Genomic DNA, 26,487 nt, shown 5'->3' on the forward strand with positions numbered 1-26,487 from the left:
TCTTACATTTGTTAGGCAGCATGGAAACTATCCGATTTTACATCAGATTGCCACACTGCTGTTCTCTCAGTAGAATTACTAAGGACACTTCTTTAGCTGTTTTATCTATACATGCGAAAAATTTAAAAAACAAAACAAAAAAATAGAAAATGCAGTTAATATTTTCATTATTCTCAATTTCTTATGAATAATACTCTCACTTCAATTACAAGTTATTTGCAAGGTGTTTGTCGGGGGTGGGTGGGTAGCAAAATCAGCAAGGGGAAATGTGGCCTGTAAAGAAATAAAAGAGCTGTTTTCCATGCTCACAGTTCAATGCTGTTGTGTTAGGGCAGCAGCCACCCCAGTGGGGAAAGAGGGATCAGGTCCACTTCCTCATGCTTTCTAGGTCAGTGGAATTCTGTCTTGAGAGACTGTGACTAAAGCCCATTTTAACACCCGGGAGTCAGGGAGCGTACTAGACTGCATGCTTTCTGTGGCTCTTAGGCCCTCACTTCAGTAGCATTGTTTATTCTGTATGAAAATAAGGTTTGAGGCTTTTTTTTTTTCATATATTTTGAATCGTTTTTTTCTACCCTTCAGCCACTAAGTGTGCCCTGTGCTTACCATCAGTCTTAACTGGCTGTCACTTCAAGTTCCATGTTACATTTCTTCCCATTTTTTGACAACGTTCTTTCCTTACGTTTTTACCTTCTTTAAGAGTCTGTTCCAAGTGGAGAGACTCAGAGTGTAACAGGCGGGGATGAGGAGGCAGGAGATGAGTACCAAGAGCTAAACGCAAGAGAAGAGCAGGATATTGAAACAATGATGGAAGGCTGCGAATGTGCCATCTCTAATGCTGAAGCCTTTGCCGAGAAGCTGTCCCGAGAGCTGCAGGTGCTCGACGGGGTAAGGATTCCTCATGAGCTGGCCTGAGCGGCACAGTGGATGGCAGAGGCTGGTGACGCTCATGTGTACTGCTGTCTTTGTAAGCTTGTTGTCAGCTGTTCCAAAGATAGAGCCAGGTGCTGAGGAGATGGTCTCCTGCAAGCTTGAGGACCAGAGTTCAGATCCCCACAACCCAAGTAAATACTGGGTGGGCATAGCAGCTCATCTGTTCCCAGTGCTTATAAGTTAGAGATGGCAGGTCCCTGGGGCAAGCTGACTGGACAAATCTGGGAGCTCTGGTTTAAATGACTGTCTCAAAAATAAGAGAGAGAGCAATTAAGGACGACACCTTACATTAAGTGTCCATGCTCGCTCACACACCTGCCCGTAGGTATTCACATGCACGCACGCGCCCCTCTCACACAAACCATTTCCAGTGAAGACATCTGCCTAAGATTTTAGATTTTGGAATGTTCTTAGTATGCAATGGTGGAAGAAAATTTTATACAACCAGGTGCTGTCTTAGGGCTAACTCCCCTAGGCTCTGAATAGTCCATTTCCAAAGAATAAGCATTTTTATTGTTTGTAAAATAATAACAAGTACAAATTAAAATAAGAGAAATGCAGCTGAAATAACCAAATCATTTACCAAGGAGAGAAGGATATGTGTGGAAGGAACAGGAAAGGATGTAGGGCTTGCTGCTGACCGGTTTTGGAACAGAGCCCTCTGATGATAGTCTCAAACCTTAATATAGAGGCAAGTAAGCCTTGCAAGACACTACATAGAAAGTGACCCAGAAACTAATTGAATAGCTGCAGAGAGCACTGGCAGCGTTTCACCTCTTTGCTCCTGCTCCCTTTATGCATTTAAAGGGCATGAACTTTTTCTTCACGCTGTAGGCCAACATCCAGTCAATCATGGCCTCGGAGAAGCAAGTGAACATCCTGATGCAGTTGCTGGATGAGGCCCTGAAGGAGGTGGATCAGATCGAACTGAAGCTGAGCAGTTACGAGGAAATGCTCCAGAGTGTGAAAGAGCAAATGGACCAGATCTCGGAAAGCAACCACCTGATTCACCTCAGCAACACGAACAACGTGAAGCTGCTGTCAGAGATAGAGTTCCTCGTGGTGAGTGGTCCCTAGATTACCAGCACAGCCCGGGCAGGGATCCTCTCGATGCTACGTAAAGTCATGTATAAGCCAACTTCCTTGTGAGGTCAGGATTTAAAGTAATTACAAGACGGAGTGATGGGATTGAATAGGTAGGTCCTGCCTGTATTTTCCCCACAATTACACGTGCAAGTGGTGTGTTTGAATGTGTTCCAGAACCACATGGACCTGGCCAAAGGTCACATAAAGGCCCTTCAGGAAGGAGACCTCGCTTCTTCCAGAGGCATTGAGGCCTGCACCAATGCTGCTGACGCCCTTCTGCAGTGCATGAGTGTCGCTCTTCGACCAGGTGTGTTCAGTAGCTGTGGTAAAATCTGACCAAGGGCTGAGACGAACACTGGAATTTTTGACAAGAAATAGCTCAGGCTCAGTGACTTAGGGTCACTTCCTTAGCTCTATGAGTGAGCTTCACAGATTCTCTGTAACTCCAAGACCCTTTGCATGTCAGTTCCTGCTAATGAATGGTATGTCATGGATTCTAACAGCTTTACCTTCACAAACTTATTACTATGGTTTGTCTAGTTTTTATTTCATTTAGTTTGGGTTTAGCATCTCACTGCATAGTCTAGGCTGGCCTCAATCCCACAATGCTCCTGCTTCCCAAGTGCTAAGAGTACAGGCAGACATCACAATGCAGTGCTTTCACCATAATCTTGTTCCAAAGTATAATTTTATGTATTATTGTATGTGTGTGCGCACATATGTGCACGTGCACACTGTGTATAACAGTGTACATGTTGAGGTCAGAGGACATCTTTGTAGATTCAGTTCTGTTCTTCCACCTTTCTGTGGGTCCCAGGGGTTGACCTCAGGCCACCGGGTTTGTGTGTGTGGCAAGCACTTCACCTGCGGAGCCATCTCGCTGCCCTGCCACAGTCCTTCAGTGTTTCCTTAGTAGAAGCCAGCACAAGTAAACATTAAGCTAGGGCAGCAGAGATAAGGTTTCTCCAGGCCATGACTCCAAGGCTTGAGCATGCATTCACATAACCTAGGGGGCTCATTAAAACAGAGCACCAGGCATGCCCACGTTCCATAGGTCTGAGCTAAGGCCCTGAAAGCCACATTTCTAGTGGTTGACATGTGATACTGAAGAAGAACTAGCGTATTGTATTATTTTTCCTCCTCCTTAAATTTTATAAAGCAAATAAATAAGCCATTGCAGCCTTGGATTCTTATCGGTCGGATTGTATAGATCTGAGCTGCAGCTCAGTGGGAGACTGTTTGCCTAGGTGCCTCGCGGAGTAGGGGGCAAATGGGTTTATTAAGTATGGAGGGAAGGCAAGCGAGACGGTCCACCCAGAAGAGGTGTTTGCTGTACCACTTGGTGCCCTGAGTTGGATCACTGGATGCCATGTAAAGATGGAGGCTGAGAACAGTCCCCACAGAATTGTCCTCTGACCTGCACACGCACACTGTGGCATGGTGTTCCTTGTTGGAACACGGAGGGCCTGTGTTCTGATGCAGGCCACGACATGCTCCTGGCCGTCAAGCAGCAGCAGCAGCGTTTCCGTGACCTGAGGGAGCACTTCGCCCGGAGACTGGCCAGCCATCTCAACAATGTTTTTGTTCAACAGGTAATTTTAATTTACTATTAAATATTGACATGTTTCCACAGGTCATTTATATGTTGCCCTAAACTTAAATTACCACAAAAAATTTATTTTCCTCATTTGGGGCTATATTCTTTCACACATTTCTGTGATTTTAAGATTTTGAAATATGTGCATAGTTCCTGTAGAAGTGCCTTGGATTTCTGGTAACCCTTTACACAGACAGCAAGGTCCTTGTAGCTGACACTGACACTAGGGATCAATCCGTAGCTACATTCATTAGTTAGAGGCACAATTGGCAGATGAGTGTTACGTGCTGTCGAGCCTCTTGTGTGTTTCAGTGCTCCCTAGGTTCTGTGTAGTCCAGTACATGGTGTCCGTGTAAGGAGACAACTAGCTCAACTGTGCATTTTAGTTGATTGGGTCCCCGTGTTACAAACTTGCCTTGTTTTTATGGAGAGAGATGCTATAATTAACGATATGATAGCAATATTTTAATAATGCCAAGGGCACCTTATAGGATTTGAACAGAAGATATTTTAATAGTTAATTATGTTCTCATGGGGGTTTTGTCTTTTACTTTATTACATATACTGAACAGAAAAATAATGAGAAATCTTAATAATCAGCAGATGCTCTCTGAAAACATTGGATTCTCTTTGCAGTGTTCTAAATGGCTGTCTTTGTTATGTCTTATTCCCGGCTAGTTTACTCAAGCCCTCCTACAGCTCTATAACAGGTCCTACTTTCTTTCGGTTCCTGTGAGTACATCCAATTGGCTCAAGCTTCTCTGATTTTTTTTTTAACATGTCTATAAAGTTAGCAATATTTATGCTTCCAGCTTAACTTACTGACTTGAGTTACCCGTTGACTATATTTATAATAGTTTTTAAATGTCCCATTTGGCCAAAAGGCCGTTCACCTCACTCTGCTTGCCTTTCTCCCTGTTTCCTCTCACCCTGATTGCTTAGCTACGCTCATCTGTGCTTGAGGTGCGTAGTAGGCGGTGCTTTGGGATAAAGGGGCAGACCCTGTCCAGGAGAAGCTCAGAGTCTGGGGAGGGAGACGGACAGATACACTTGGGAGTGCAGCTATGAAGGTGCCGTGAGCATTAAAGAAGAGGCCACCTCACTAATAAGCATGGGTGGTGTGATCAGGGCAGACGCCCTGAACATTTCACTGGGCCCGAAAAGCACAAAGAAGTCAACTGAAAAGTCACATGGAAACTCCCATTTTTCTTAGCTTATTAGTTTTAATGTTGGCTATGATGCTAGCCACATGTGGAGATGCTATCAAAAATATTAGTCAATGGTGGTCTTTTTGTATCCTTAACTACTGGTTATAATGCACAGTTATTCCTACTGTTTGCTTCTTTGCCTTATAAACTAATGGCTTCGTTTAAAATGAATGCCTCCCATTTCTGAAAATCTAATATGTACTGTTAACATGTGAATGATGCATGTTAAAAACCAGAATGTTGCATCAGCTTGCCATGTGTTGCCAAAGATGGAAAAGGATGTCTCAAGTATAAGAAAGAGAATGTCGCTGTTGAACTTAGTCATCAGGTCCGAGATTTGCACTCCAGATGAAGGGGAAATGCTGAGAGGTTTGACTACCACATGATGGTGAGCCTCTGCCAAGTCCCATCGTAGTTGCCTAATTTAATAATGGAGATAAGAAAAGTATCTAGTTCGCTTAGACAGAATTCTGTTATCAAACTGGATGTGGGGCACATGACTTTAATTCTGGTACTTGGGAAACAGAGACAGGCAGATTACTATGACTTTGAGGCTCACCTGCTCTACATAGAGAGTTCCAAGCTAGCCAAGGCTGCATAGTGAAACCCTGTTTCAAAAACAAAAATTACAGTATTTAATATATATATGCTGGTACAATCTTGTGGTTCACCAAGATTTTATATAATGTTTTTTAATTTGAATACCCTGTGAATTATGATAATCATAGAGTTGCCATTTTCGCAGATAGAGAAGTACATTGCAAGGTTATTTTAAAAATTCAAATTTATATATAAAAAGTAGCTAGGCAGTGAGCATTCAGTAATTCTGTAGTTGTTGGTAATCTGTTATTATGTATAATATAAACTTTTAAAATGCTTAATGTTTTTAAGCATATAAAGAAAAAATTCACATGTTTTGCATGTGATAATTTTTATACTATTAATCAAATTAAGCAACTTAAACAATTTTACAATTTGTTATCCTTATTATTGAACCATTTTATGTAAAAAGTAAATGTTTTCGTAACATTCAGGCTGTCTTGACAGTGATGGTTAAAGGTAATGATAATCAGCATGTGAAACACCACTTTCTCAGGTGTTTGTGACATGGAAATGCTAAGAAAATTTAGCATCATATCAGTGCAAGGAACTTTGTAAACTGAAAGGTCCTCCACACAATTGTTATTGATTAACTCTTCCACTTCCCTGAAGAGATTTTTTTCTTAATGATTTAAAAGCTTTCTCAACTTGAAATAATGCAACTTAACACATTAATAGACTGAATAAATAGTTGTACAAAACATACTTTTGTGTCTTGAGTCACTGAGAAAAGCTAATGGAGAAGAGTATTTTGGGTGATGAAAGCACTTGTGATGTTGCTCACTGGCACAGTATTTGGAACATTTGTGAAGCAGGAGACCTTCTTCCCTCTATCAGCACAGCTGGGTAAGAGACACCTGAAAGTGCAGCGTTTATCAACACCTGTGTGTCATGGGTGCGATTATGTAGAACCTTTGAGAAATGTGATGTTTTATGAACCTTGGAAAGGGTAGAGGTGGAGAGAGAGCGGAGATACACATAATAGAGCATGTAAACTGAAAGTGTAAGTCTTTCAACTTAAAATAATGTTCAGTCCTTAAACTCGGGTGCTCACTAGACTATTGATTTTCAACTAATATTATATACATTTAAGTGACTTTACCAGGAAATTACCCAACTCCCCTCCCCAATTCAGCAGCCTTTGTAAATTTAATAATTTCTATAAGATACTGAAACAGCCTCTGACTAGGCATCTCAAATGAATGAAAGTGACTTGAAGTAAAAGGGCTTGTGTTGGCTTTGCTTGCTCCTTGGGAACTTGTTTCAAGTGAGATCTGATCTGGCAGCTCCTCATCTCTGGGGCACTGACTTTAACTTCCATCACAGATGTTGACTGAAGAGCAAGAAAGCCAGATAGTTCAACAGAAGCCAGAGATGCGCGCGCGCACACACACACACACACACGCACACACACACTCATAATACATTTACGGAGAGATGCATGCACACACGTACACACACACTGAATCATGATACATTTATAGAGAGAGATGTGTGCACACACACACTCATTCACTCATGATACACTTATGGAGAGATGCACGCATGCACACACTCTTCTCCACACACTGTGAGCTAGTTGGCAGTTGCAGTTTTTAGTTCAAATGTTTTTAAAGGAAGACAGAAGGTAGAATCTTGGCTGAACATGATTCCAAATATAGCTCTCCTTCTGTGTGACCTGAGTAAGTCACTTAGCACCTGAGCCTGGGGTTCTTGTAGAAAATAGGGTTAATAGGTCAATAAGCCAGCAGTCTGTATTTTTCTAAAGCAAAAGTCAAGACATATGATCTAACTAAGACTATTTATTATTAATTTACTTACATAAATTGTCAAAATTTAAAATAGTCATAAATAAGTTTGACTAGCATATCACTTTAATGGAAAAAGTGGAATTGCATTGTTATTAGGGATTATCATGGAAAGCTAACTTTAAATCTTGTACATTTTTGTCTGTTGAAAAAAATATAGCTTCTAATGGAAATCCCTTTAAAGTGGGCAGTTTGTTTTGAAATGACTTCCCTCCAGTATGTTTCCTAACACAGTCTGTATGAAGAAGTCAATCTGCTTAGTAAGTTGTAGAGGGATGTAGAGAGACAGCTTATGCAGACTCTCTCAACTCTGCAAAGATGGAGTCAGTGCCGCTTTGTCAGTGCCACCTATGCGTGTTTGTGAGTAGTAATGGTGGTGTATTCCTTGGCTGTGCAGGATGATAAAATAGACAAGTACTCAGTTTTATTTTTCTGTATTAGGTTGGTGTTGCTTGATGACATTTGGTCATTGTCTAGAATTTCCTGTTGTAACTGTTCCCTTGAACATTCCATCATATTTATTTCCTTACTTACTCACCCTAGGGTCATGACCAGAGTTCAACTCTTGCGCAGCACTCTGTTGAGCTTACACTACCCAATCACCACCCATTTCATAGAGACCTGCTCCGCTATGCCAAGCTGATGGAGTGGCTAAAGAGCACAGATTACGGGAAATACGAGGGACTAACAAAGGTATGGATTTGATTTCAGCTACTCACTGGGCCAACAGTAGAGTCTTAAATTGTGTGTTTAGTTCCTTAAGTTTGAAATACTAAAGTATGTTTTTGACAAAGCAAAAGATAATTGAATTTCTGAGTGCTCATTTATTTACTTGGATAGAAGGAACTAAATTTTGAACTTCAGTGTAAAAATAAGATTAAGCCATACTGTAACTTGACATATTTGTCTGTTTAGTCAAATGCTCTCATGAGCACTGCTTTTTTCTTTTGTATGTGTCTGTATGTCTGTGTATGCACTTGTGTAGAGGCCAAGGAGGACATTGAGAGTCTTCCTCTGTTGCTGTCTGCCTTGTTCTGTTTAAATAGAGTCTCTCCCTGAACCTGGGACTTATTTTTAACCAGGCATGCTGGACAGCAGGTCCCAGAGATCCTCCTGTCTCTACTTGCCCCTTCCACTGGGTTACTTGGCCACACCTAGTTTTTTATGTAAAGATTTACTTTTAGCTCTGTGTTTGTGTGTGAGTATGTGTCCATGAGTGCCAGTGCCTATGGAGGTGAGAAGTGCTGGCTCCTAGTTGGAGTGCAAGCATTATGAGTCACCTGACATGTGTGCTGGGAACCAACCCCGCTTCCCTGGAAGAGCGGAGCATGCTCTGAACTGTTGAGCCATCTCTCCGTAGCATGGTGCTCGGATCGGACTTGGGTCCTTTTGCCTACATAGCAAGCACTTTACCCACTGAGCTATCTCCTGAGTCTCTCCTGGGTGATTCTTTATGTGCAGTAGAGACGATATAAATGTGTGTGAGCCGAGTATTACCTTCCTCGGAACTTATAACCTGTTGGGGTTTTTGTTTGTTCTAAAGAAGAGGGCCTGGGAACAAAGCTCCACACTGAAGAGCACTTGTCTCTCTTGCAAGGGGGCCCAGGTTCACTTTCCAGCACACACATGTTGGGTTAGAATCACCCATAACTCTAGTTCAGGGAAATCCAAGCACCTCTGCACCCTATACCACCCTCCCACACATGTGTGCCTCTAATTTCCTTGGATACCAGGCATGTACATGATACACAGACACACAGACAGGAAAAATACACATAAAATAATCTATTTTTAATAAAAATGAAGTTATCTGTTTATTAAGCAAACATTCTACTCACAGGCACCTGGAATGTAACATGCAAATCTCTATCTCCAAAGAGCTTTAAGAATGACTAGGAAGACATATTAAATAAACACTCAGCAAAAACCTAAGTACTGACCTGGAAATTGTTTACTACATGACAGTTTGGAGAAGCCAAGTCCAAGTTCTGGAGCTGTAGGGGAGACTTCTTGGGAGGTACCTACCAAGATTGAGTTTTAAAGAGTGAATGAACATGCCTGCCAGTGGGCCCGCTGCCCCTTACAATGAGCATTGTAACCTGTTCCCTTTAAATAAATAACAAGTAAGATTAGATAAACCGGAAATAAGAGGAAGGGCACATGGGGGTGTGCGCACAGTATGTACAGACAAAAGTGGTGACCATATATGTCCCTGTCACATGACAGCAGGGAAGATTAGCAGGACCAGAGTAGAGATCTCAGTCTCCAGGGCAGTGAGGAATGAGACTGAAGCAGATGAGTCACTGTACCCAGCAGCACTGCTCAGACACAGGCAACAGTGAGATGGGAATGGCCAACTGTGGCTGCTCACGCCCTCAGTCCCAGCACATAGGAGGCTTATGCAGGTGGGTTTCTCTGAGTTCCAGGCCAGCCAGGGCTACATGTGAGACACTTGTCTCAAACAAATTAATTATATGAATAAGAATAATAGGAGCCTTCCTTTGAGGCTGCCTGATACACATACCCTAAATAAAACATGGGAAAACCTATTCTGGATATAATATGATGATTCCGAGGAATGAAGGCTTCACTCGGGACGGTGATGGTGAAAATGTAACGTGAAAGCGTGGCTCCGGAGGCAGAGGAACTGGGATGACTCTAACTTGCCAGCATTGGTCATTACAACAGTGATGCACACAGCGACCCAGGTGTCTGAGTCATTGACAGCACATTTGGTACATTCTGTGCCAAGCGCTGGTGGTTTGGCAGTGAAGGACACAGGCAAGCACTTGCCAAGTCAGTGTGTGTCTTAAGAAAGACAAAGGAAGTTAGCTATATGTGTGAAAGAAGTGCTGTGAGTGCTCTGGAGAAATTCGGGGGAGGGGGAAGCCAGTGTTTGGAGAAGGGTTGGGTTTTAACTACCGTAGTGAGGCACAGAGTCATGAGAAAGTGGGGCGGGGGCACTTATCATAGAGCTAAGTGAGGAGTGAACAGTGAGAATTTCCTGTTGCAGTACAGGCCCGTGAACTGAGCATGCCCAATGTTCTTGAGAATCCACCAGGAGGCCACTGTGGTCCCAGCACTATGAACTGTGGGCGGGCAGATGTAGAGCACCAGAAGGGGGCAGTCTGTGTGACAGTGGAGAGGGAAGAGCCTTGGGTGTTAAGGAACAGAGTGATGTAATCCACCGTGGCCTTCATACTATCAGGGAGTGTAGCAAAAGCCAGTGGCATTTATGCATCACCGTTAGAAACTGAACACCAATGTCCATTTAAAAAGACAGAAAGAATTGTCACTCACCTATCTCAGACATAAATAGCTCATATACTCTGGATAGGCCAGGCTGAGAGAGCAGTTTAAATTATGAGAAACATTACAATTGTTCTGTCTTTAAGATTTTGTGAATTGAGAGCTGAAAATAAACTATTCAAATAATATATTAAATTCTTCTAGTAATTTAATAATTATGTATATAGTAGGGCACTAAAAGATACTGTGGAATTGAAATGAGAGGTTGTGTCTTTGTAGAGTAAGAATACTAAAATTGTTCATTAAACAAAACAAAACAGCAACTCCTAGCAGCTGCCTTAAATTTCTGCTTCAGAGGAGGCAGAGGGACAGGTGTGGATTCAAGAAAGAGGCGGACGGTGTACCTGGCTTGTGTTAGCTTACTATTTGATGGCAGCACATCTGTTTACATCAGTCCACACACACTTTCTCTTTGAAGTACCTTTGCTGATGTAAAGTAAATCTGGCTCCCTCGGCTCCTGACCTGCGGTGGGCTTTTTGTTTGCTTGCTCCTCCACCCCGCACACACCCCCAGCACACTCCTCTCATTAGTTTACTTTCTGGCTTTCGGTAGTTCTGTCTCTTCCTATTTCACTTCCCTCATGAATTGGCAAAGCACCCACTGCACCCCACCCTGGTGTGCTCTCATCAGACCCTCCTCTTCGCTCGGTGTTAGGTGGTTTTGCAGCTACTACAGCTAGGTGGGTTTTACTGGAGAAAAGGCATGTGATTAAATGGAGTCTGCTACGCTTCTTGTTGCAATTCATCTGGACTTACGTGCCATTTCTTTCTTTGTTTCTTTTTTTAATATAAGTATTTTCACTTGGTGGTGAACCATTTAAAACTTGTCCTGTAACTCAACCCTCTTTTGTTAATTGAAAAAGTTATTTGTCATACATTATATTTTGATCATGGTTTTCACTTTCCCAGCTCCTTCCAGGCCCTCCACACTTCACCACCCATCCTTACCCTTTCTGTCTCTCTTTAGAAACCAAACAGGAAAAAAAAAAAAAAAACACAACCCAGAATTATAAAGAGAGAGAGAAAACAAAAGAAACAGACCCCATACACACACACATTCAACTTATAAAAACACAAAATTAAAAACCATAATATACAAGCAAAAGACCAGGAGAACAACAACAACAAAAAAATGCTTAAGAGAAAACAATAGGACACAAATACCTTGTGACTTCATTGTATATTAGCCGTCTTCTGCTGGGCCTAGGGCCCACCCTTAAGGTGGTTAATAGAGTCACTGAGACTCAACTGGAGAAAACTAATTTTTCCATTGCAAATGGCTCACCATTTGGAGATAGCTTCTGGGTTAGGGCTGGGAACTCATCTCCTCTTGGGACCCATCTGGCTTGGACCTGTGCAGTCCCTACACATGCTGCCACCGTCTCTGTGAGTTCATTTGTGTGGCAGTCCTATTGTGTCTAGAAGACTTTGTTTCCTTGGAGTTTTCCATCGTCTCTGGCTCTTACCATCTTTCTTCCTCCCTTTCCCCACACTTCCCTTAGCCCTGAGGAGAGTGGTTTGATGAAGACATCCATTGAGGGCTGAGTGTTCTCTAGTCTATCCCTCTGTGTACACTGTTCAGTTGTGGGGCTCTGAGTTAGTCCTGCTCTGCTGTAAGAGGAAACTGATAAGGGCTGATAAAGGCAGAATATCATCAAAAGTCATTTTATTGCTATGTTCCTTTGGAAGAACAATAGTATTTGTCTTTTCCCTAAGCCCATGGCCTGTAGTCTCAGATTCTTCACCACCCAAACAGTGTCATGCATGGGTTCCGTTTTGTGGAGTGGACCTCAAGCCCAAGTAGAGCGTGGTTGATTACTCTCACACCGTTTGTGCCACTGTTGCACTGGCATCTCATGCAGGCAGGTCACCATTGTGACCGCAGCGTTGACCCTCCTCCTCTGGTAGTGTGCAGAGTATCTTCCTGCACTGTGAACACTAGTCAGTAAGGTGAAGGCTCCAGTTAGGCGCCAGCTTGACTTCTCCATAGTCAGTGAGATTTGGAAGTATTGTCTTCAGCAATAGGGCCTTACCATCATAAACTGAGATTTTAAGAAGGAGAAGATAATTAAAAGTGCCTCCTAAGGCCTGGTGAGATGGTTTAGCTAGTAAAGGTAACTGTTGCCAATCCCCAGGACCCACACAGTAGAAGGAGAAGACCAGTTCTCACAAGTTGTCTTCTAACACTTTCACCTGCTTTTGCATTCTCAACTTTTTGTCCACCCCGATCCCATACAAACACACACACACACACACACACACACACACACACACACACACACACACTACACATATACACACAGTGTGAGTGCACAAAATTTTTTTAAATGTTCTTCAGAACAAATTTTTATCCCCTGAAGTGTCTGTGTGACTCTTACCTGGCTTGCTAGTGTAGAGAAGGTTATTTTTGCTCCTAAGAATGAATCTATTGAGTGTTATAAAAATGCAGTTCTTCTGTTGTGTTATTCTGTTTTATTTCATTCAACAGAATTCTGATTTGGAGGTATGTTAAGTAAAAATATTTATAATACTCAAATTCTTTCCTTTTTGAAATTTTAGGATATCAATATTTTAAATAATCAAGTCTTCTTAATAGTCCCATGCCAACAAGTGCTTTGTCCCCTAGTGACTATTCAAATCGGTAATCAATAAGCTTTTTGCCTAATTGTGTTCTCAGAGTATTATTATCTTGTCTTTATATATTATGCAGTATTCGTGACTATAATCTAAAGTGAAGAAATAAGATGAGCACCAGCCTAGTGGTGACTTATGCATCATTCTCTGCTCAGAGAGTATTTGAATGACACTACTAATGAATGAATTAAATGAAATTGACATTTCCTAGGAATGTTACTTGATTCTTTGTTTTGAGCTTTTGGTACACACACACCTTATATAGCCAATAGTTGCTAAAATACTGTGGAAAATCAGGAATTATGCTTTAAAAGGTAGGAAAAATGACATAAAAACAAAAAGAACTCGAATAAACAAGCAACCCCATGTTTCTCTAAGCACCTGGTTGGGTGTACCCTGCTCACTCTTACGGAATGAATAGGAAAAGCCTGTTGTAGAACCCCGAGGCATGAGAAATTAGTCTTCGCCATCTCTCCCAGCTGTACTCGGGCTGAATGTACACAGAATCCTTATTTCTGTTTACATAATTAGAGCCCTTGGAAGGCAGGGGCTTTGGGTGTGTCTTCCATCTGCTCAGATCCCACCTCTCCCAGGACTCCAGCGGCTACCCGTGTTTCTGGGTTGTGCATATAGAAGATGATTGACTGATGATAAGGAGAGCCTTGAGCTTTCCTGTGCAGTAGCTGTCTGAGGCTGGCAGTCCTGAGGAGTCTCAAGCACATCTCCATCTTTGTTCCAGTGTCCAGTCCAGCAGAACATGCACTAAGATTGCAACAGCACCGCCCTATGTGGGTGCATAAGGCTCCGTGTTTGTGAAGTAGTCCATGTTTTTATGATGGAGAATCCTCCCATACTCAAAGATAGGCAGATTAACACTGTGAAAGTAGCTGTATTACTCCCAGTCTTAGCTCCACATCTGAGGACTGTGCCTGAGTGTGTAAGAAGAGGTGAAAGCATTAAAAGGTCTCTGGAAGACACCGTACAGCCAACAGGAAGCAAATGTGAAAAACCACCTAGGACAGCAGTATTTAAACACAAGATAAATTTCAAGTCAGATGTTAAAGGAATTAATTGTGTGGTGCATTTTCATTTTTAAGTCCTTTTGAGTTTATGCAGGGACCATCGAAAATAACCACTCAGTTGAGTGGGAGCTGTTCTTACAGATCTGCTCTACGCTGAAAAGGGGTGGCCCTAAAGTATGTGTAACCCAGCTCCTGTTTGTTATAGAGCCTGCTCTACAAAGTGATAGATTAATTTGAGATAAGAATCTTGAAGATAAAATTCCATCCCAAGTTTAAGAGAATGACTGTAATAATTTTCCTGCTGTCAGTTTCCTTAAATTAAGCTAAATTCTCTACTGCCATTTAACTCAGGACCTGGAAAGATAGGGGACTCTGACTAGTGAGGAGTCCTTACTGGGACCCTGAGTATTTCATGGAAGGATAAACAGGTGTGATTTAAAAATCAGTCTTTATGCTAAATAATAGATATCTTCATTTAAGGCTTAATTAATCAAATCTGTTTTAAGACAAATAATTTTGAATATTGTGCTGTATGTCTATTAATTCAATTCTGACCTCTGGGACTGTACCCAAGGCTGACAAGGGTTCAGAAATCAGAAGACCTCCTCCACTGGAACTGGCATTGTGCATTCCATTGGCACTGTTGGGTAACATGGCAGAGTGGAGGAAGAGGTGGTCTTCCAAGTGCAGCAGCATCAGCCTCATAAAGATTCTGTAATTCGCCCATAGGAAAGTCCCCAAGGACCCAGAAAGCTCACTGGGACATTGTCATAGCAAACACTGGACCAGCTTCAGTGTCCTTTGTTAGGGAATTCACTTGCAGGCCTGTGGGACACCCACTCACCCACACACTGCCATTACAGCAATACAGGAGAAGCACAGCTGCTCTTGTTCACATATCCTAGTCAGTGTGGTTGCAACCATAGTTACAATGTGCCAAGGTAACACTTAAAAGTGCAAATATAAGTGTGATTGTTTAACATGACATATGTAAAGTATAATGATACGTTACCTATTCATTTTGCTTTGTTTCTTTTTCAAAGAGAAAATAGCCCAACTTTTTATATTCTCTGAAATATACTAAGGTTTTACAAGCATGAAGGATTTAAGGGGAAGGTTAAGGAGAAAATTGTTAATTAGTTTACCAATAACTGCATGTTCCATTTATTTTAAGAATTACATGGATTATTTATCTCGACTATATGAAAGAGAAATCAAAGATTTCTTTGAAGTTGCAAAGATCAAGATGACTGGCACCACTAAAGAAAGCAAGAAGTTTGGTAAGCCTTGCTGTGGCTCAGCGCCTCCTACTAAGAGGGGTCTTACTCGCTGACAAGTAACTCTGAGGCCTTTAACAAGGTGGTAGAAAACACAAGACAAAGGAAGGCTAGCTAATATATTTAATTTACAGATGTTTCAAAGAAAATGTGCTTGAAAAGAAATGTGTATCTCTCTGTGTGTGTTTTTTACAAGCTAGGGTTATGTAGTGTATGAGTCTAGCAACAGTGGACACTCGTGCTGTGGTTTGGATGCCTCTGTTGATAGGGAAACGTAGCTGGGCAAGTACAGTGTAGCCTGGTAGGGAAGGGTTAGGCAGAGACTGCCGAGGGTCTGCTTTCTGACCCCAGAAGACTGTTTTGCAGGTGGGGGCAAGTCAACGCTCTCTACAGAGAAAGAGCGCACAGTCGCTCCTGGCTTTTTAACTTCTCACCGGCTACTTTGAACTCTAGGGGAAAGGTGATTCTCTTCTCTCTTGCCAATGGCATATAAAAATGTCACCAGAATCCCCAGTTGTACATGATTGTTGTAAAGCAATATATTTGGTGCATATTGCTTTTTATTTCCTAATATTTAAAGACATACATAAAACATTATTTGAAAGAAGAGCCAGTGAAAGTATCAAGCTAAGAAAGGATGTGCTGAGGCCACGTTCTGCTCTTGCATGTACCCATCTCTGGAGTTCTCTTTGGATGGAGTGTTGTGCCACTCAAGTCCAAACCTGGCCTTTAAGGGCTACAGTGTGCACTCCTCAGTGTGCCTGTGGAGTCCCTTGAGAGTACTGAGTTCAGCATTTACTGTTGAAAGGAGCCTGTGCCCTAAGTGAGTAAAGGAAGCAGACAGCAGCATTGACAATTGCTGGCTCCGGGGGCGTTCTTGTCTTTAGGACAGAGAACACTGGCCTATGTGTCTAATTGATGAATTGGAAGTGGTTTGGATTTGTCTATTAATGTGCTACACTTTGTAAAACACTGTCTTGGGGCAGTAGGCTTTTGAAAACAGAAATGCTAACTCATCCTAAAGGCTAATTGTTCTTAAACAGCAGTGTGTTTATATCTTTGTTGATGTTTCACTGTGGTTATGTTATGCCTATTTTGGGCAAAAAGCATAGTATTAATGCAGTTACATGTTTAATGTTTTCATTAAGTATATTTGTCATCACTTGTTAGTGTACCACTTAATGCTGAGAAATCTTTTTTGGTATATGAAAACAATGTTGGATACACATTAAGATAAATGAAATAAAAATACAACTTAAATAAAATACAATAGCACCTTTATATTATCATCAGATTAACCTCAAGCTTAATCCTTTTCTTTTCCTACTCTAAATTCTTAAATTATCTTGTTAAAAATCTTAATTTACATATTATAGGTTTAAAATGTATTTTATAATTTTAAAATAATGTCATAATAGGCCAGGCGTGGTGACGCACGCCTTTAATCCCAGCACTCAGGAGGCAGAGGCAGGCGGATCTCTGTGAGTTCGAGACCAACCTGGTCTACAAAGTGAGTCCAGGACAGCCACGGCTACACAGAGAAACCCTGTCTCAAAAAACCGAAAACAAAAACTAAAACAATGTCATAACAAAATGATAAATTTTCTATATCTGCTAAATATTGATGGATAGGAGTAATTTGTGCTAATCCATCACAGAAAATTACAGTATCACTTATTTTGTTATCAAATACAAGAGAAGAAAAACTCAATTCAGAAAATAACAGCAATTTGTTCATCTCTTAAGATTTGACTTGTTAACATTTTAAAAGTAAAATTCAAGTTAAACGTACATGACTTCAGAAATTCTGAATCGAGTAGGATAGAAAATTTTTCCCAAGAGAATTTTTTTCAATAATCCAGATTTTGTTTAAATTAATTTTAATAGTAATTATAATGAAAACTGAAACTCCCAAATTTGGAAAGTTAGCTTTTCAATGACTCAAGAATTGATTGTTTTAAATACAAGCTTCTGCTCTGAACTTGCTCTAGAAATCCTGTGTCACAGATCTCACAAAGGAAGAGCATGATGTTATGGACGTCATCAGGGCTTGTCTCTTTCTTCTTGAGAACTTGATTTTATCTTTATCATCACTGACTTCAAGAAAGTCAGGTTAAAGATGCCAAGAGGATATCTGTTCTTTGTGATAAGGTCTCTATGTAAATTATTTCATTTTTTGATGAATAGTTTTACCTTGATATTCTCAGGGCATAGGATTTCCTCCTGGGATTGGTACTTCAATGGAGTCCTCCATGGACTTAATGTGATGGAGGCAAAGGAAACAATGACTACTTTTACAATTATTATATTTACTGGTTTTTTCTTCCTCACTTAAAGACAGATGTGTCACTGGGTTGACGAGGTAGTGCTAACAGTTGAACTTTAGCCTTGGGTTTGGCATATAATATATGATATCATCTATATTATAGAAAAACAATTAAGTTATTTATAAAATATACATGAACTTTAGTTCATTCATATATATAGTTTTATAATTATAATGTTCCTGTTTAATATTGTAAAGCCTTTAAAGTATACCTGAAACCATCTTAATATTTCTTAATTAAACTAAGTAAGCTTTTGGTTCCAAAGGTAGTTGAATACAAGGCTGGATTCAAGGCTTGGTGGAAGACTAAGTTGTTTTATAAATGCTTATAAATCTCCACTATACACATAAACACAGTTCTGCACTGAAACGGCGCAGTGAACAAAGGCCCTATCCACACTTTACAGGAGAGTCTGCTGCTGAGAACGAATCTAGAATGTTCTGTAGTACGCAGGCAGTACTGGTGACTAGGCATGACCGGCTGCTGGAGGAAAAAAAACAAACACACACACACACAAAACCCTATGAATTAGACTTTACTGAGGGCAGGTGAGCAGACAGAATGACTGCCTTGGCTGAACTGCTAACTGCACTGCGGCCTTTGCTTCCTGTCCCACGTCCTCTTGAGCTTCAGCGGCTGAAGCTGGCAAGGTGCAGTAGCACTGGAGTGACCCATTTAGAGCTCTTCTCGGGCTCCTGCCTGGCTCCTGCCAATTGACACAGTGCTCTCTGCAGGATGCTCTTAGGTTGTAGTTTGTTCTTTAGTTCCAAGATATGATTAGTTCTTGTCTTTCACCTTAACTTCTGACTTTGAGTTCAGAATATTTCATAGCATAAGCTCTAAAACTGATCTATAGATATTATGTGGAGCAGAGTTTGAGAATAAAAGAAAGCCAGTGACCATGATAGAGTTCAGACTTGCCTAGCTGATCTGTCCTCAGCATTGCTCTGCCACACAGCTCCTGATTGCTGTTGACCTGCCTTTCAGTCTTGTATTCCTAGGCTAGTTACCAAGTAATGCAGTGTGATACTTGATTTTCACTTTAAAGTTATCTTAAGAGCCCCGCTTACATAATCTTAACAAAGTGGAAGTAGTGTGGCGGGGCTCCCCTCAGGGCCTCAGGAGATACAAGGTTGCTAGTGTCTGATCTTCGCTGAATGAAAGTGTACCAACTTCCTAAACCAAAACAACAAACCCCTACACTTAAAAGGTTGAGCGAGAAGGTTCAACACATATTTTATTTCTGAATATATAAGTAGAAACCCTACATTAAAGAACCGTAAAACTTCTCTTGCACTTTCTCAACAGTTGCTGACAACTACACGTGTGTTTGCGCCTCTTGTTAGTCAGTGCTCGTAGCTCTTTGCATGTGTCTTTTAAACTAGAGCTTTAACTGCCTCTTGTGCATGGTTTGTGCAAATTGCAGTTTATTAACTTGTCTTTGTCTTTGATGCTTGCAACCTAATCCATCACAGCTACACTGCCTCGAAAAGAAAGTGCTGTCAAACAGGAAACCGAGAGTGAGTATGCTTCTGTGCTAGCAGGCACCCTCAGTGCATGTTTGTTAATGTCTAGATGTTAGTTACTTGTCTTGAAAAACCTTAATACAGATATGTTGATTGCACCGAATCGCCAGGTATTGGAAAAAGAAACCCAGCATGGTGGTTGTGTGTACATCCAAGAAATAAGAGACGTGGTTACAGTTACACTGCAGGGAGAGAAAGCGTTGTTATCAGAAATTATGGGAAACCTTAACATCGTGCTTCTGTTACAGGCTGTGTTTAGAGGAGCCGTAGCTCTTACTGTAGGGCACTGGAGGGATGGCTCAGCAATTAAGGGCATGTACTACTCTTTGAGGGGCGTGAATACAGCTCCCAGCACCCACCCCAGGCAGCTCACAGCCACCTGTAACTCCAGCTCCAGTGGGGTACCATACCTCTGCCTTCTGCTGACACCTGCACTCACATGCACATACCCACATGTGCACACACACGTTTAAACTAATAAAAAAATTCACTCTTGAAAAAAAGTCTTAGAGGTCTGATAGTGGTTTGTATAATGAGGCCAAAGCTTGAATTGTCCCTGTTATGACTTTATTTTAACTTTCTGCCCATTAGTAAGTAGTGCAAGTTTGCGGAGCAGTATTCAAAAAGTGTAGGGTTTTTAAAAAATGTTTTATTGTTTATATTCTGAATCTAAATATTATATGTTCTAAGAGTGAACCATTAATTCTTCATGTATGGGAACTGTTGCCTTATGTTCTCATTGTCCCCATATCCATGGTGAATTTCTAAATTTTACCTAAGCACAAATGTCTTTTACTAGTATGGCTAGTGAAATGTTACATTTCTCTTATGTTTTTAAAGATACCAGATGCTCAGGATGTTTTCACTCATGTCTCTATTGTTAGCCAAGTCACCTACTCAGAAACACAAGAATTTCTAGACCCAGGAACATACTAAGTTTAATCATAAGTGATTGAGTTGTATGGGAAAATTTGTTACTAAGTGATAGTTGGATGTGGTTCAGCTTAACAGATTGGTGTTCAGAGATGATTAATACTCAGCTAAAGGTTTTCTTTAGGAATATCACCAAGCTGTGTCAGCTGTGCTGTTAGCGCAGTACTCAGTGACCCTCATCTGCTTTAGCTTAGAGAGCAGCAGATGGCTTTACCTCTAGGAAGAGAGCATCCTTTCCATCCTCGTCCACACACAGGTGTGGGGTTCCTTCCCCTATAGCAGTCTCTGCAGTAAGACCCAAGCGCTAATGAATGGCAAGGGCTCTGCAGACCAGGTAGTGGTGTACGAGTCCTGGAAGACCAGGACACACAAGGTAGCTCTGGGCAGACCGCAGGCCTTCCGCTCGTGAGACACAGCTTTCAACGTGCTCTTGTTTCTTAGGTCTCCATGGAAGCTCTGGGAAACTCACAGGATCGACGTCTAGTCTGAATAAACTGAGTGTGCAGAGCTCGGGCAACCGCAGGTCCCAGTCATCCTCCCTGCTGGACATGGGGAACATGTCCGCCTCTGACCTCGATGTTGCCGACAGAACCAAATTTGATAAGGTAAAATAGCAGCGGTTCTTAACATTAGCACTGTGGCTGCCTTAAACGTTTCCAGAGATGCGGGCTCTCGGGATGCCTTTTACAGTCATTACCACAACCTTCCAGTTCTGGCTGAAATCTGAAAAAAAATCCCAGTCAAAGGGGCAACTAAAACATGACGTGTCAGTTAAGTAATAGAAATGATTCATTAACATTTACTTGTTAGAAATATGATGTGCAAGTAAAATCACATGTAACTTGTTTGAGGAAAGACAGACTCGACAGGGAGTAACAGCTTCATTGTGGCTGCAGCGCCTCAAGTTTCAAAGTTTCTCTTCCTCCTTCCAGATCTGAAGTGAGGAACCGTGCCGTGGTACTGCATTACTCTCTCAGTCTTAGGAGCGTCTGTCTTCGGCATACTGGGGGAGTGTAGACTTAGGAGATTGTTCATACTACGATGTGTGTCCTTGCTGAAAAGTGAACTAACCATGCAGTGTTGTTTCAGTGATCCCTGTGGTGTTTTAATCCTTGGGTCATTTGGTTTCCTTCAGATCTTTGAACAGGTACTAAGTGAGCTGGAGCCGCTGTGTCTGGCAGAACAGGACTTCATCAGTAAATTTTTCAAACTACAGCAGCATCAGAACATGTCTGCGTCAATGGTATGGCTAGCATTTATTTGGTCAGTACTTACAGTTGGTGACATAATTAACCTCTTTACTATTCTAGCACAGTATGGGCAGTTTCAGTGTCCACACGGAAAAGGGAAGGACTTGCAGTGAGTCAGTGCTTAAGTGTTCTTGTTATTCACAACAAACTAACAGGAACGTGCTTGGCTTTGCATTTCTAGTATTCCAGAATGTTTTAAGCTCACAACCTCTAAATTAATACAAGACGAAATGTCTATGTTTATTATGTGGGGAGCATCATTCAAAAGGCAAGTTTAAGCAGGATGTGGTAGCTCATGTCTGTAATTCAAGCATTTGGGAAACTTAGGTGGGAAGGTTACATGAGTTTCAGGCCAGCCTGGGATACAGAGTATCAGATCTAAAAACCAGAAATGCTACCAATTTTAATATTTCAATGTTCTCAAAGAAAAAAAATCCAACCTAAAGGATAGTAATATACAGAGGAGAATTTGAGTCTGATTTTGTCTTGTGAACACTAGCTGCTACCCTGGTCCCCAGTCCCCCCGTGTAGTGTGAATATAGCCATTCCTCAGCATGCCTCAGGGCATAAGGGTAAAAGAATGAAATGATAGAATTTCTAGACTATTTTGAAGAACTCAAAACCACAGTTCAAATGAGAGTCATCTCAAAATGTTATGCCTCAGGCAACTAACGTAGAAAGCCATCATAAGATGAGTTAGAAGTTCATGATTGTTGAGTCTGCCGTTCTTGATAGTAAGACTGGTGGTAAACTTGCTTGCTCAGCTCCAGAAAGAATCCATAACAGCATTTATATGTTTATTATTTTATTTGTCTCCATGTTTTGTCTGCATGTTTGTCTGTGTCCCACATGTGGGCCTTGCCCAGGGAAGGCAGAAGAGGCTGTAGGATGCTCAGGAACCGGAGTTGCCGGTGGTTGTGAGCTATCCTGGGGTAGTTGCGGTTGGTTGTGAGCTATCCTGGGGTAGTTGCGGGTGGTTGTGAGCTATCATGGGGTAGTTGCGGGTGGTTGTGAGCTATCATGGGGTAGTTGCGGGTGGTTGTGAGCTATCATGGGGTAGTTGCGGGTAGTTGCGGCTATCATGGGGTAGTTGCGGGTGGTTGTGAGCTATCATGGGGGAGTTGCGGGTGGTTGTGAGCTATCATGGGGGAGTTGCGGGTGGTTGTGAGCTATCATGGGGGAGTTGCAGGTGGTTGTGAGCTATCATGGGGGAGTTGCAGGTGGTTGTGAGCTATCATGGGGTAGTTGTGGGTGGTTGTGAGCTATCCTGGGGTAGTTGCGGGTGGTTGTGAGCTATCATGGGGTAGTTGCGGGTAGTTGCGAGCTATCATGGGGTAGTTGCGGGTAGTTGCGAGCTATCATGGGGGAGTTGCAGGTGGTTGTGAGCTATCATGGGGTAGTTGCAGGTGGTTGTGAGCTATCATGGGGTAGTTGCGGGTAGTTGCGAGCTATCATGGGGTAGTTGCGGGTAGTTGCGAGCTATCATGGGGGAGTTGCAGGTGGTTGTGAGCTATCATGGGGTAGTTGCAGGTGGTTGTGAGCTATCATGGGGTAGTTGCGGGTAGTTGCGAGCTATCATGGGGTAGTTGCGGGTAGTTGCGAGCTATCATGGGGGAGTTGCAGGTGGTTGTGAGCTATCATGGGGTAGTTGCGGGTGGTTGTGAGCTATCATGGGGTAGTTGCAGGTGGTTGTGAGCTATCATGGGGTAGTTGCAGGTGGTTGTGAGCTATCATGGGGTAGTTGCAGGTGGTTGTGAGCTATCATGGGGTAGTTGCGGGTAGTTGCGAGCTATCATGGGGTAGTTGCAGGTGGTTGTGAGCTATCATGGGGTAGTTGCAGGTGGTTGTGAGCTATCATGGGGTAGTTGCGGGTGGTTGTGAGCTATCATGGGGTAGTTGCAGGTGGTTGTGAGCTATCATGGGGTAGTTGCAGGTGGTTGTGAGCTATCATGGGGTAGTTGCAGGTGGTTGTGAGCTATCATGGGGGAGTTGCGGGTGGTTGTGAGCTATCATGGGGGAGTTGCAGGTGGTTGTGAGCTATCATGGGGTAGTTGCGGGTGGTTGTGAGCTATCATGGGGTAGTTGCGGGTAGTTGCGAGCTATCATGGGGTAGTTGCGGGTGGTTGTGAGCTATCATGAGGGTGTTGCTGGTGGTTGTGAGCTATCATGGGGGAGTTGCGGGTGGTTGTGAGCTATCATGGGGGAGTTGCAGGTGGTTGTGAGCTATCATGGGGGAGTTGCAGGTGGTTGTGAGCTATCATGGGGTAGTTGTGGGTGGTTGTGAGCTATCCTGGGGTAGTTGCGGGTGGTTGTGAGCTATCATGAGGGTGTTGCTGGTGGTTGTGAGCTATCATGGGGGAGTTGCGGGTGGTTGTGAGCTATCATGGGGGAGTTGCGGGTGGTTGTGAGCTATCATGGGGGAGTTGTGGGTGGTTGTGAGCTATCATGGGGGAGTTGTGGGTGGTTGTGAGCTATCATGGGGGAGTTGTGGGTGGTTGTGAGCTATCATGGGGGTGTTGCGGGTGGTTGTGAGCTGTCATGGGGTAGTTGCGGGTGGTTGTGAGCTCTCATGGGGGAGTTGCGGGTGGTTGTGAGCTCTCATGGGGGAGTTGCGGGTGGTTGTGAGCTATCGTGGGTGGTTGTGAGCTATCATGGGGGTGTTGCGGGTGGTTGTGAGCTATCATGGGGGTGTTGGAAATCCAACCTGAGCCCTCTGGAAGAACAGCCTCTGCTCCAAACTGCTGAGCCATCTTCAGGCCTGACAGCATTTTTCAATGCTGAATTTTTCATTCTGGAATTGTGAGATGTTTTCGTGTGTGTGTGTGTGTGTGTGTGTGTGTGTGTGTACGTACACACATATGCACATGCACTAAACTCTGTTTACATTTGGCCTTGAGCATTCTCTCTTCCCCTTACAACCATTACCACAGTACACATACACAAATACAACTTTTTACGTTGCAGTAATTCTCAGGTGGTGGTTTGGGAGTGTTTAAAAACAGGCTGGTAGGATGGGTCAGTTGGTAGAGGTGCTTGCTGAGCAAACCTCATGACCTGACTTCAGTTCCTGGAGCCCAGGTAGGAGTGGAATGAAGAACAGACTCCCCAGTGGTCTCCTCTGCCCACCACACATGCGCCAGGGCACTTCTTTGTACACACACTTAGCAAATCAGTTTTTAAAAATCTAAGAACAATGCATATAATATTGTTGCTTTAATAATAATAAAAACTCTATTTTCCATTATGTATTTTTAAAGTAGCAGGCTTTTGATGTATAAACTTGTCACTATGTTGGTCTTTTATTATATAAAGTATGAGAATATCTTTTCAGACTGAATCCGAAGACCCGGATGGAGGTTTATTATCACGGCAGCATAGTTCTGGAACACTGCTGCCTGTCTCGTCTGAGTATGTATTTATTACTATCTATTGTTTGTTCTGGAAAAAATAAACTTTAAGTGAGACAAGGAGGTGTTTCTCGTTGAAACATCCGCCTGATTCTCAGTAGCCTTCTGGTACCCACACAGACCTGATGCTCTCCTACTTATGTTCCTGTTGCTATGATGGTGAAAAACCCTGATAAAAGCAAAGGGTGTGTTTTGGCTCTCAGTTCAGGTGGGGAAGTCAAGGCAGCAAGAACTTGAAGCATGTGGTCATGTTCCATCAGTTGTCAGGAAGAGGAGAGCAATGGACGCTTGTGCTTAGCTCACTTTCTCCTATAGACAGTCCAGAATCCAGCCCAGGGCATGGTGCCCACCACAGTAGGCAGATCTTCCCACCCTCCACTGACGTAATCAAGACAATCCCCACAGGTGTGTCCAGAGCAATATGGAGTCTTGCCTACTGTGTGTGACTCTGCATCCTGTCAAGGTGACACTTAGCACTAATCCATGTGCTCACTCTCTCACTAGGAACTGTACTGGTCCTGTTCTAGGACTCGTGAACTCTTCTGCATTTGCTGCTAGAAAGTAGCCTTCAAACTGGTGGATTTCTTAGATGGGAGAGCACAGTTCAGTGCCCAGCTTTATAAATGAAGCAAAGCTAATTGGAACGATGAACCTCACTGTCACTTGTCCATTTTTTATATTCAAAACTGCTATAGAATAGTTCAGCATAGTTTGACACTTTTAGTTGCAGTACCAATTTTAGCTATATTTTTATGTAGTAAATTACAGTTAAGTTAAACGTGAATTCACTTGAAGTTTATACTAACTATATATTTTTTCTTGGTTTCCCAACAGGAAAGATATGATTCGCCAAATGATGATCAAAATATTTCGTTGCATTGAACCAGAATTGAACAACCTAATTGCATTGGGAGACAAAATTGATAGCTTTAACTCTCTTTACATGCTAGTCAAAATGAGCCATCACGTGTGGACTGCGCAGAATGTAGACCCTGCCTCTTTCCTAAGTACTACATTGGGAAACGTTTTGGTGACCGTGAAGAGGAACTTTGACAAATGCATTGTAAGTTGTAAAACTTAACTCAAGAACAAGTTATTATGTAAAATGGCTAATTTATTTAACCCAGGGTCTAGGGTTCATGATCCCCCCCCCCCAAAATTGTGAAGTAGGGAGTTGGCATTCGCTCATTTGAACAGACTCAGCTGGAGGGTTCGTTGAGACAGACAAATTCTGCAGCATACAGCATAAGGACAGCTGCTGCCTCAGTGGCCTGCTGGGTTCCCGATGACTCGGTTTACTGATCTGTGACTTCTGATTTAATGAAACAATTGAAAGGTATTTGGATTTATTGTTATTTTCATATAGTCTAGTAAATTAACTTTCTTTAATTGATAGTTTGCATTGTTATAATTCATTTTAATTAATAGTATACGAAGTCTAGTAATCATACTTCTTTAAAAATCACTTGCTGCAGGGCATGATGGCGATGGCTTTAGTCCCAGCACTCCAAGGCAGAAGCCGGCAGATCTCTTGAGTTCGAGGCCAGCCTGGTCTTCCTATAGCGTTCCA

General features: G+C 42.3%; 1 protein-coding gene across 1 annotated transcript in view; it reads left to right on the forward strand.

Moving 5' to 3' along the window:
• Window positions 1-26,487, forward strand: part of Exoc1 (exocyst complex component 1) — a 49,486-nt gene that overhangs the window by 15,727 nt on the left and 7,272 nt on the right. The window contains exons 6-17 of the mRNA XM_051170174.1: window positions 701-888; window positions 1,768-1,995; window positions 2,194-2,326; window positions 3,502-3,611; window positions 4,295-4,348; window positions 7,776-7,925; window positions 15,372-15,477; window positions 19,277-19,321; window positions 20,702-20,865; window positions 21,396-21,503; window positions 24,842-24,918; window positions 25,752-25,980. Coding sequence (XP_051026131.1) covers window positions 701-888; window positions 1,768-1,995; window positions 2,194-2,326; window positions 3,502-3,611; window positions 4,295-4,348; window positions 7,776-7,925; window positions 15,372-15,477; window positions 19,277-19,321; window positions 20,702-20,865; window positions 21,396-21,503; window positions 24,842-24,918; window positions 25,752-25,980 — 1,592 coding nt within the window. The remainder of the gene's footprint in view (window positions 1-700; window positions 889-1,767; window positions 1,996-2,193; window positions 2,327-3,501; window positions 3,612-4,294; window positions 4,349-7,775; window positions 7,926-15,371; window positions 15,478-19,276; window positions 19,322-20,701; window positions 20,866-21,395; window positions 21,504-24,841; window positions 24,919-25,751; window positions 25,981-26,487) is intronic.

Source organism: Acomys russatus, chromosome 28 (assembly GCF_903995435.1).
Source record: "Acomys russatus chromosome 28, mAcoRus1.1, whole genome shotgun sequence".
In the NCBI taxonomy this organism is placed as follows: Eukaryota; Metazoa; Chordata; class Mammalia; order Rodentia; family Muridae; genus Acomys; species Acomys russatus.